The 12,597-nt window shown below is 38.3% G+C and overlaps 1 protein-coding gene across 7 annotated transcripts in view; it reads right to left on the bottom strand.

The window, feature by feature from the left end:
- Positions 1-12,597, bottom strand: part of LOC100877788 (uncharacterized) — an 82,185-nt gene that overhangs the window by 13,496 nt on the left and 56,092 nt on the right. For all 7 annotated transcript variants that reach the window (XM_076541408.1, XM_076541410.1, XM_076541411.1 and 4 more), the window contains 4 exons: positions 6,296-6,433; positions 3,410-3,477; positions 3,047-3,339; positions 1,224-1,528 (listed from right to left, as the gene is read on the bottom strand). In XM_076541408.1, coding sequence (XP_076397523.1) covers positions 1,224-1,528; positions 3,047-3,339; positions 3,410-3,477; positions 6,296-6,433 — 804 coding nt within the window. The remainder of the gene's footprint in view (positions 1-1,223; positions 1,529-3,046; positions 3,340-3,409; positions 3,478-6,295; positions 6,434-12,597) is intronic.

Consider the following 12,597-nt stretch of genomic DNA (forward strand, 5'->3'; position numbering starts at 1 on the left):
AAGGAGAGAGAAGGTCAACCTCCCTCGCGTGAAAAACAACCTCTTCCTGCGTCGAGGGGGCGGAAATGGCCGACGGCGATTTCATTTCAACCGTATCGGAAACGTTCCAATCATTCCTTATTTAAACGGTGTTTCCGCGTGATCGATATCACCGGCGGAATTGCTAAACTAACAAGGAAAGGCGTGCCACATTCGGAACATCGATTTCGTAGCCAACATTTGCGCGATTACGGAAGACACGGAAATATGTATCTCTCTAATGTAACGTGTTCTACTTATGGAGAGTATTAGGTTTAATGTATTGCGTCGGATTGCGGGAGTGGAGGTTGCAGATTGTTTAGGAGGACAATGTGGAGGTTTATGGATTTGGGGACTTAGGGTGGGTTGGGTAGCGACTTAGGGAGGTATGGATTTCGCTATGTAGAGATATGGGGATCCAGGGATTTGGGGATGTGAGGATTTGGGCGTATAGGAATTTGGGGACGTAGGGAATTGGTGACATAAGGATTTGAGGACGTAGACAGTTAGGCACATAGGTGCTTGGAGATGTGAGGATTTGGAGGTATAGGAATTTGGGGACGTAGGGAATTGGTGACATAAGGATTTGAGGACGTAGACAGTTGGGCGCATAGGTACTTGGGGATATAAGCATTTGGGGATATAGGAATTTGGAGACGTAGGTAATTGATGACATAAGGAATTGGGGACGTAGACAGTTGGGCACATAGGTACTTGGGGACGTGAGGATTTGGGGACATAGGAATTTGGACACGTAGGTAATTGGTGACATAAGGATCTGTGCACATAGACAGTTGGTCACATGTGGACTCAAGGACCTAGACAGTTGAGCACATAAACATTTGAAGATGCAGCGACTTCTCACTACAACAATTTATAGACTTAGCATTTTTTCAACATAGGAAATCAAAAAATATAAACATCTCAAAACACAACTAAAAGGCTAGACATCTCAAAATACACCTAAAAAACTAGACATCTCAAAATACAGCTAAAAGACTAGACATCTCACAGCCAGGGATCAAAAATAATTCTAGGAATAAATCGCGAGTATACCACAGTATAGACAGTAGATAAAAACCGGTTTCCAAAAACAGGAGAAATAGAAATGAGAGGTTGCCCAAGGGCAAACGGTGCCCCGGTATTAAAATCCTATTACTCAGCCAGAAATGGTTCAAGGGTCTTCGAGTGAAATGGAAGGTTACCTGGTTCTGAGAATTCTGATGTAGTCCCTGATGCAATTGCTGACTTGGCAATCCAGATGGTCCCTGAACAACGTATTCCCTGGCAACATTTTGCACCTGTTGGCCACCTGTCGCTGATTGGCCGAAAGCGGGAACTTGGGTTTGATGGACCGTCTGAACTCCTCCGGGCGGTGCATGATGCGTCACGTGAAGCTGGGCACTCTGACCCGGCAAATTGGGTTGAATTTGCGATGTCGGTTGAAGTTGCCCGGGAAGCGGGACGTTCTGTTGATTGCTCAGGTAACTGTACGAGTGTCCATATTGACCTGGACCGTCAAAATATTACACAAACGCTAGGTTTAACTTGTGGTTTCCCCGAGTGCGTCAGACAGGGCTTAATTATTGTCGCGACGTTAAGACAAAGAATGTTCGAATGTTAGGGAAATTTTGTACGTGGCGGTCATTGGAGGGGTAGGAATTGAAATTAAACGCGAAATTGAATCGTGGTGAAAATGCGAGCCAGATTCGTCGCGTTTCAACAGTTACGTGCGTCACGTGCGGGAGACGATATCGCAAGGCGAGGGTTAATATGCATCGCGTATCTACACCGCTGATCAGAGTACTTTGACAGAGTGTCCCTTTCGATAATTCGACAAAAATGAAGTACTCGATGAGTCGAAAGAATATTTAAGCAGAGGTGGCTGTTCTTGTTCGTTGTGGACACCATCTTCAGAGTCCGTGGGGCCTAGGCAGGGTTCGTGTTATCGAAATGCTCTTCGTATGTGTGCATGGGTTAGACTAATCACATCTTTCCTAATTTCATCCAAAAATAACTATCGCGTCGAACTTCGTTAAAACATCTGTATTAGTAAGATTGTTGACTCTCGTTACACTGCCCAGGGGTGCCTAATGTGAAACGTGAAAATTTCTTCGCAGTTCATGTTCTTCAAACTTAGAAATTATGAGAAAGTATCCCTAAACAGTTGGTATGAAGTATAAAAAAACAATTCATCGAGTTACAATTACTGCGAGTTATTTCAATTGTAAATTACTAATGATCGATAGCAATTTCCCCAATTTGCTTAATTTATTATTACTGCAATTTGTTCGTAGAAAGCTACGTGTAACGGTGGCTGAAATAAGAACGTGACTCATAATTATGGAAGGTTTTTCACCGGCCATTTTCTAGAGCTAGTTAAAAACTACTGCATTGTTAGAAGTTCATCGTTCGATATGGTCTACGAAGCAGGCAAAAATAACAGTTTTCATGAATGGCAATAAACTATGACGCACGAGCTAAGGAAATGTTAATCACACTGTTCAGCGTATGAAGCAGTCATTTTGAATATGCGTTTCTTGCCCTCTCAGCTTCTAGCAAATACTTCACTAAATTTGATTAAATAAGCTATTTCTCGTAATTACCCGCAATTCTACAAGAAAATTAAACAAGAAAGAGGGAAATATACAATTATACACACTGCGTAATCCATTTAAACTTTTAACACCGCCATTTTGTGCTTCGGTTTAAGCTACTTTATTTGGCGGCAAATTTGAATCTTTTTAATTGTAATTATGGTTTCTCAAGATATTTCTAAAGATTTTATAGAAAAAAATTCACGAAAGTACCTAATCAAAAGCAGAGTTTGTGCACAAATTTTGATTAGATCAGGTTAGGTTAGTTAGGTCAATTGTATATTTTGAACGTTTAATAGAAAACGATCAACTAAAGCTTCATCAAGGAATGTATTTTATTAAAAGATATTGTATTTACAGTGTTGGTTAGGTTAGATTAGGTTCATAGTTTTGTTAGGTAAGGTTAGGTTGCATTTTAAAGAAACACTTACCACAAGCATTTTTAGGGTACTGTTGCATATTAATAGAAGGTTCTTGAGCTCGTGGTTTCCCATAAATTCCCTCCTTCTTCTTCGCTTCCTCCTCGTCGATGCTCCTACTGGACTTTCTTAACTCCTCCGTGACGTTATTCAAGCTTGCTTCCGGTTCCGCTTCGGTATCCTTACGATTCTGCCCGAAACGACTGGATATCATGTCCTTAATTGTATGGTACGTCCTCGACAGGGATTTACTCTTCTCTTCATCGATTTTTGGCGTCCTTGGTGCCGATGCAGCCGACGTTGACCTTCGTAGAAATTGCGATTTTATTCGATATATTTAGACACGGATTCACCGAGTAAGAAGGGTATATTTACGCGTATGATTCCGACGTTTGATAATTCCTCGTTTGACCCTCTTGTCTCACTTCTTGCATCTGATTTCCCTGCAAAATTATAGGTGCATCTCTTTCAAATTGAATTTTAGTAGACAGCTACATTTTGGGATTCTTAATTTAAGTTTTCCTCTTTTCTGATTGTCAAGTTGTAAAGTTGTTAAGTTGTCAGGTTATAAAGTTGTAAAGTTGTGAAGTTGTTACTTGTCAAGCTGTTAAGTTGTTAAGTTGTCAAAGTCTTAAGTTGTCAAGTTCTTAAGTTGTAAAGTTCTTAAGTTATCAAGTTGTCAAGTAGTAAAGTAGTAAAGTCACAAAGCTGTAAAGTTATGAAGGTGTAAAGTTGTCAAGTTGTTACGTCGTCAAGTTGCCAGGTTATAAAGTAGTAAAGTCACAAAGCTGTAAAGTTATGAAGGTGTAAAGTTGTCAAGTTGTTACACCGTCAAGTTGTCAGGTTATAAAGTAGTAAAGTCACAAAGCTGTAAAGTTATGAAGGTGTAAAGTTGTCAAGTTGTTACGTTGTCAAGTTGTCAGGTTATAAAGTAGTAAAGTCACAAAGCTGTAAAGTTATGAAGGTGTAAAGTTGTCAATCTGTTACATCGTCAAGTTGTCAGGTTATAAAGTAGTAAAGTCACAAAGCTGTAAAGTTATGAAGGTGTAAAGTTGTCAAGTTGTTACGTCGTCAAGTTGTCAGGTTATAAAGTAGTAAAGTCACAAAGCTGTAAAGTTATGAAGGTGTAAAGTTGTCAAGCTGTTACGTCGTCAAGTTGTCAGGTTATAAAGTAGTAAAGTCACAAAGCTATAAAGTTATGAAGGTGTAAAGTTGTCAAGTTGTTACGTCGTCAAGTTGTCAGGTTATAAAGTTGTAAAGTTGTTAAGTTATCAAGTTGTCAAGTTGTCAAGTAGTAAAGTAGTAAAGTAGTGAAGTAGTGAAGTAGTAAAGTAGTAAAGTTACAAAGCTGTAAAGTTGTGAAGATGTAAAGTTGCCAAGTTGTTAAGTTGTCAAGCTCTTAAGTTATAAAGTTGTCGAGTTGTTACGTTGTCAAGTTGTCAAGTAGTAAAGTAGTAAAGCCATAAAGTTGTGAAGCTGTAAAGTTGTAAAGTTGTAAAGTTGTAAAGCTATAAAGTTGTACAGTTGCACAGTTGTAAAGTTGACAAGTTGTCAAGTATCAAATTTTATATCAAATTGTCAAGTTTCATCTCCAATGCTTTAACTCTCCCAAACACGAAACTTAGACAAATATATAAACTTGAACGTCTTAATCCCTCATCCAAAATCCATATCCGTTTAAATTCTCGAATACAGTAGTTCGAAAGTTTAAACGCGAGTTGAAAATGAGTCGGTTGCTGTCCCCCCCGGGCATTCCTTCGAAACGCAACAAACTTGTCACGGCGCAGACACGCGGGGAAATTTCCCGACAGAATTCGCGTGGAACCACCGAAAACAATTCTCTGTCGAAGAGAACGGGGGAATGGCTAATAGCAGCGTGTCCGTTCAAAACCGCAGAGAGAATTTCAAAGTTGTCAGAGTGAATCCTCCGGTTCTTAGGAAGGGATGCGGTTTGAATAACAACTGACATTGTTAAGCGAAAAGACAAAGAGGGAGAGATAGAGGAAAAGAGTGGAGCTGTGCCCGTAGGGCTACGCGACACGCTCCGCGCATACCAAAATGGAGTTTCTGATTGATGGTTCCTCCGCGAGTAAGGATTATCGCGTAAGGATTATGCTACGTCCAATCTGACGTACAGTTACGTTCAAAAATTCACTCTACACACGCTACTGAAACTATTTTCTGAGTGGACAATTATTACAATTATTGATATAAACAAATTAACCTGTGTGACTTACTGTCACCTCTGTTGTAATTATAACCTAACCTCGCATTCTAACCTCTCCGTTAATTTCTCTAAAGCGAACATTTATTAAATAATAAATAAAATTAACAATTGTTACATTCTGACAATAACTGTATCTTTCATTAATCTCTGACATTAATTGCATTATATATTGCAATTAACATTATCGATCAACATGGCGGCCATTTTGTTGTACCAAAACCCACGAAACGATACTATACGAGGCTACATAGCAAACGAATTAAAGAAACTAGTCACAAAGTTAAGCAACAAAATAAATGAAAGGAAGAATAAAGCTGATTTATAGTCGACGGTTTGAAAAGAAGGAAACGTTACGACTCAATAAACTGTTGGCGTGGCTCGGACAAAGAAAAGTGATCCGAACAACTGATCTGAAAGATAATTTTCCACGTTCCTCGCCCGCCCTTCGGCGTTAGTGCCCTATGTAACCTACAATTGTGGAACATTGTCCTGTGGCACGTGCATTAGCGACACCTACTCGCACCTTGAGCAATTCACGTGGGCGTTGAATCAGCGTATGTGCTGCGCTCACGTGAACTAATCGCGTCAATGAAAGATTTCGTAATGACTGATTGTGAGATCTGGCGGTAGATGGATTCCCATTAACCGCATAAATGCCCTCTCACACGAAGATCGCGGCTACGGACATCTTTTTTACGTAACGAAGTCTAGAACTGCTGATCGACAGGTTAAAATGACACATTAGTCACGTGTCAACTGCGATTTACTACTTGCAAATTGCGTATTTCAATTATTTTTTATTTTACCGTATGACATTTACTGTAACTTGTATGTACTTGTATGATAACGTATGGTGCGTCACTAGTGCGTCACAAATGCTTTAGGAGTGCGTCAGGAGTGTGTGTCATAAATGCGTCAAGAGAAGTTATAAATATGAAACAGGTTGCGGAATAATACGGAGGAAAAAGCTTGTCGTTTTTACTGATTATACCAAATTAGGAATATAACGGTAATTAAGAAGGAAATTAGCTTACCTCTTGAACCCAAGCTTGTTGCTTGACCGGCGCATCCGGTGCGATGGCGATCCTTCCGGCAGTCCGCTGCTTGTACTCGTGGAGTATAGGGATTTTTGAGTTCTTGTCGCCGGACGACAATACCACCTCTCGTTCTATCTGTAAATTAATGCAAATAATTTCATTCAGTACTTTAGTCTTATTTTTGGAATTTATGAGTTGGGGATTTAGAGAGTTGGGGATTTAGGAATTTGGGGATTTAGAAAGTTGGGATTTAAGAAGTTGGGAATTTTGGGAGTTGGGAATTTGGAAAGTTGGGTATTTGTAAAGTTGGGGATTTAGAGGGTTGGAGATTTGGAGATTTAGGGATTTAGAGAGTTGGGGATTTGGAGAGCTGGGGATTTGGAGAGTTGGGGACTTGGAGAGTTGGGGATTTGGAGAGTTGGGGACTTGGAGAGTTGGGGATTTGGAGAGTTGGGGATTTGGAGAGTTGGGGATTTAGAGAGTTGGAGATTTTGAGATTTAGGGATTTGCAGAGTTGGGGATTTGGAGAGTTGGGGATTTGGAAGATGGGAATTTGGAAGTTGGGGATTTAGGAAGGTGGGAATTTAGGAAGTTGGGGATTTAGAAAGATGGGTATTTAGGAAATTGGGAATTTAGAAAGTTGGGAATTTAGGAAGTTGGGAATTTAGGAAGTTGGGGATTTAGGAAGTTTAGGTTTCAAGAAGTTGGGGATTGAGAAAGATGGGGATTTAAAAAGTTGGGAATTTAGGAAATTGGGAATTTAGGAAGTTGGAGATTTAGGAAGTCGAGGATGTAAGAATTTGGGAATTTAGAAAATTGAGGATTTAAGAATTCAGAAATCATATCACTTGAAAATTTCAGAACCCAAAGATATAAAAGTTCCAAATTCTACAAATGTGCTTAATTAGTTTACTAATTTAGATACTTAAGAATTCCTAAATTTGAGTTGTAAAAACTTTCCAAATTAAGAACTAAGCACTCTAAATAATTTCTACACCTATTCCATAATTTACAAACACACAAGTTTGTGCATTTGAATTTCGCGCGCTTTCCGATCTCCATAATCAAGCATCAAGAAAAATGCCGGCACCTGCGCTACTAAACCTAAACCTCTTCTTTTTCTCTCCCACCTTTCCCCCACAATAATCTTCCCAATGACCCGAATCAAAATTATTTTTCTATCATCTCCTCGCTTCCAGTCGGTCTCATAACCGTACAATTTTTTTAAACAACATCGAGAACAGGATCTGAAAGCTCAGAAGCGTTTCTCGCAAAGCAGTTCGCACGCTGTTTACTGGCACATAATAATGGATCTAAAAAAGACGTGTCACTGAACGAAACTCGCCTTGAGATCACATCTGCGTCCAGAAAGAAGGCAACCGTGATAAAACGAGCTACTGTGGCGGAAAATCAACGCGTCGGCAACGTTCATGAATAATTCGTATACACTATTTTGTGCTTTATAATTTCCCGTAGACAAACGAAAAAAAAAAGGAAAAGAATGGTTGGACAAGTATAACGTGCGTTGGTAAGTTCGTTGTCCGTGAAACGAGTTCACCGTTACGCATGCGAAACCGTTCTTGGCAATTTCGAATCTTATTGCATGGAAAATATTTGATCGTTTCTTCGAATTCATAACTGCGATGAATTATGGTTAGAACAACATGATGATTCAGGTAGAGAGATGTGGGACGGTCAGTTTATTGCTATAAATTGTTATTGTTTATTTATATTGGAGTTTAACGAGTTTTATGTGTTTTGTTGACTGAATATATTAATTTTTATATTGGGTTTATTTTTTATTAGTGTTAGTAGGGTGAGCTGAGCAGTTATGACATACTGCTCACTTACGGAAAGTGGTATACTAAATTAAAGTATTAAAACATTTGTTCTGAAATATTTGTTCTAGTACAAAATTAGATAGGTATTATGTTTTGGTATGCAATATTTGTTTATCGCTATTAGTAACGTTTGCTCACTTATGAAAGACTTACTACTGCTCACTTATAGAAGGTGGTATACTAAACTGAGCTATTAAAACATTTGTTCTGAAATATTTGTTGTAGTACAAAATTAGATAGGTATTATGTTTTAATATACAATATTTGCTTGTCATTATTAGTAACGTGTGATCACTTATGAAAGACTTACTACCGCTCACTTATAGAAGATGGTATACTAAATTGAGCTATTAAAGCAATTATTCTAAAACATTTGCTGTAGTACAAAATTAGATAGGTATTATGTTTTAGTATACAATATTTGTTTATCGCTATTAGTAACGTTTGCTCACTTATGAAAGACTTACTACCGCTCACTTATAGAAGATGGTATACTAAACTGAACTATTAAAGCATTTATTCTAAAACATTTGTTGTAGTACAAAATTAGATAGGTATTATATTTTGGTATGTAATATTTGTTCGTCACTATTAGTAACGTATGATCACTTATGAAAGACATACAACTTCAATGAAAATTAAAAGAACCAAACTGAATAAACTTAATTCCTCAAACGGCAATATAACGAGAACCAACGCAATTTCCCAGCAAATTATCTCTATCCATAACTACAACAAAGTGGCATTAAATACAAGCGCCAGAAGATAAAAAGAAAATAAATTGGTAGATTTTTTTAATTAGCCGCTTTATAATTATACAATTATGCATGGTTATGTTACGAGATGGTTTTTGAAAGGCGTTTTCGATATTATTTGCTAATGCTATGAATTATGCGTGCTTACAGTGCTCCATTAAGATTTACATCGCTGCTACGTGTTTCTGAAGTGTCTAATTAGCAGCTTATTACAATTTGCAGGATAATCCGTGGCGTCTTTTGAAACCGTGTTGCAGTAATCTTGGATCACACGATTATAAGATTGATATATTAAGAAAATAACTGTTTTTTATTGTTCTGTAATTATTTGTGATGTGGAAGGTGTTGTAGATTGTGGCAAATTTTAAGAGTTGAAAAATTGGGGTTGGAGGATTTTGGGAATTTGAGAATTTAGGGATTTGGGAAATTGGGGGATATGGAAATTTGGTGATATGGGAATTTAGGAAATAAAAACATCAAAATTTTGAAATACCAAAAATTGGAAAACACATATTCAAATAATTAGCAAATTAATCGATAAATCGCAACTTCGAATGATTCCCAAGCACTAAACTGCTTCGAACAAGACCGTAACCGCATTGTCGAGGACGCAACAAAGCTACAAGTCTGAGAAGTTCCAGACAGCAAACTTGTCTACATAGAAGTAAGATTTCGTCATCGACAATTGTCCGATTTGTTCTCGCCTCTGAGAGTACGATCCGTGGAGAAAAATGATGTATCTAAACGGCTATCGCAACCCCCTTCTCGACTTCCGGTAAACGGTACGCAAGTATGATGCCCCCTTTGTCTCGCCACTAGAATCTCTGAGAATTTTCCCAAGAACATAACGAACCTACAACGCGCTGTTACCGAAGATTTCACCGAACACCAGTTTCTGCGCAATGCTCGAGCTCGAATGTGGAACATAACCTAGCATTTCTTTGCTTCCTTTTGCTGCCTCTTTAAGTCGGTGGGTGGGTTCGTTTCCGTAGAGGGGATACGTATGGAAATTTTATAGGTTAGGTGGGGATTTTTAGATTTGGAGATTTGGTGATTTGGGGATTTGGAGAGTTGGGGATTTAGAGAGTTGGAGATTTTGAGATTTGGGAATTTGGGGACTTGGAGAGTTGGGGACTTGGAGAGTTGGGGATTTGGAGAGTTGGGGATCGGGAGAGTTGGGGATCTGGAGAGTTGGGGATTTGGAGAGTTGGGAATTTGGGGATTTGGGGATTTCGAGAGTTGGGAACTTGGAGAGTTGGGGACTTGGAGAGTTGGGGACTTGGAGAGTTGGGGATTTGGAGAGTTGGGGAGTTGGAGAGTTGGAAATTTGGAGAGTTGGGGATTTGGAGAGTTGGAGAGTTGGAGAGCTGGAAATTTGGAGAGTTGGGAATTTGGAGAGTTGGGGATTTTGAGAGTTGGAGAGTTGGAGAGTTGGAGAGTTGGAAATTTGGAGAGTTGGGGATTTGGAGAGTTGGGGATTTAGAGAATTAGGGATTTGGAGAGTTGGGAATTTGGAGAGTTGGGGATTTTGAGAGTTGGGGAGTTGGAGAGTTGGAAATTTGGAGAGTTGGGGATTTAGAGAATTGGGGATTTGGAGAGTTGGGGATTTAGAGAGTTGGAGATTTGGAGAGTTGGAGACTTGGGGAGTTGGGATTTGGAGATTTGGGCATTTGGTGAATTGGAGACTTATGGATTTGGGACTTGTCAAGATAGAAATTTGGGGATTTAGGGATTTGAGAGTTTGAAATTTTCCTATTTTGCGATTTAAAGATTTGTGAATCTAAAAATGTGGGAACTTGGGAATATGCATAATTGAGGACCTATGAATTTAGGAATTTGTGAAGTTGGGAATTTAGGGAATTATGGATTGGGAAACCAGTCAAGTTGTTAATGTAGGGACTTATGGATTGGAAAACTAGTGAAATTAGGAATTTAGGGATTTATGAATTGGGAAACTAGTCAAGTTGTTAATGTAAGGACTTATGGATTGGAAAACATGTGAAGTTAGGAATTTGGGTGACTTATGAATTTTGGTACATGTGAAGTTAAGACTTTGGGATTTAATGATTTAGTTTGAGACTCGAGAATCTTAAAAAATTATAAAATTATATAAACATCTAAATAATGTAAAAGTAACCTTGAAACGTGGAAGTAAAATGGCGATAAAAGAAGAACGGATGTTAATCAAAGATCGTTTTAAGGACAAAAGTAACGGAAGCGTCGAATTAATAAAGATAGCTATCGGATTTCCATTACCCTCCATACGGAGGGTCAGCATTCGTTCAATGAGTCATCTGACATATTCTCATGTCAATTGAGTTTGCAAAGAAAAATACGTTTTATCGCACGCATCGCGGTTGTTGTTCATAGAAGAATTCAGTAGTCGGCGAAGCGGTCGCTTATTCTCGGAGAAAAAGAGCCGAGATTGAAGTTGATATCCGAGAAGAAATAGAACATTCAGAAAAGAACCGGAGCAAAGGGGTAGAGAAGGAATAAAATGCTTTCATTCCTTTTCAAAGGAGAATGTCAAAACGCTCTTTAGATCCTTTCTTTTATATACTTGTACACAATCGACGCTGAATATCTACGAATATGGCTATTACAAAAACTTGGGGCTATCGTTCAAATATTTTCGGCATAAATATTATAATATTTTGGAATAACATTTGAGAATTTGGAGATTTTCTGATTATAATATATTTTTTACTTTTTATGTCAAAGTTTGTGTACTAAATTTTTAATGTAGAGGATTTCTAAATGATCAAATTATAAAATCTTTGAATTTATTCATTCTCAATCATTGAATTGGAAAGTACTAACTTTACGAGTCTCAAAATACACAAGGCCCAAATTCATGAGTCCCCAAATTCCCAACTTCACAAGTTTCTTAATTCATAAGTCCCTAAATTCCCAACTACACAAGTTCCCCAATCTATAAGTCCATAAAGACTCAACTTCACAAGTCCCAACATTCATAAGTCCCCAAATTCCCAACTTCATAAGTTCCCAAATCAGTAAGTCCCCAAATACACATATTCCCAAATTCCTACATTATTAAATTTACAAATCCGCAAATGTCAAAATTGGAAAATTTCTAACTCTCAAATACTTAAATCCCCAAATTTCCAACTTAATAAGTCCCAAATTCACAAGTCTCCAATTCACCAAATGCCCAAATCTCCAAATGTCCAAACTCCCAAATCCCCAACTCCCCAAGTCCCCAACTCTCCAAATCCCCAACTCTGCAAATCCCTAAATCTCCAAATCCCCAATTCTCCAAATCTCTAAATCCCCAAATCCCCAAATCCCCAAATCCCCAAATCCCCAAATCCCCAAATCCCCAACTCTCCAAATCCCTAAATCTCCAAATCCCAACTCTGCAAATCCCTAAATCTCCAAATCCCCAATTTTCCAAATATCTAAATCCCCAAATCCCCAAATCCCAACAAAATGAACAAAGTTTAAAGTATTACAACATTGTCTGCTCTAAAATTACATGTATGAGATCTATCAATCTACCATCACACATATTATGCATTTCACAAAATAATCAGTTGTTTTCAAAGTTACCATAGTTTTTCAAACAGGAAATCTTCAAAAGAGTAACTATCCTCACTTCACTGCATTCATAATTATACCCTCCTTGGAACCGTGACTCGTTCAAACGTAATTTGCACTACTTAAACATGTACTGCCTTCTACA

The sequence above is a fragment of the Megachile rotundata genome, chromosome 16, assembly GCF_050947335.1.
Source record: "Megachile rotundata isolate GNS110a chromosome 16, iyMegRotu1, whole genome shotgun sequence".
In the NCBI taxonomy this organism is placed as follows: Eukaryota; Metazoa; Arthropoda; class Insecta; order Hymenoptera; family Megachilidae; genus Megachile; species Megachile rotundata.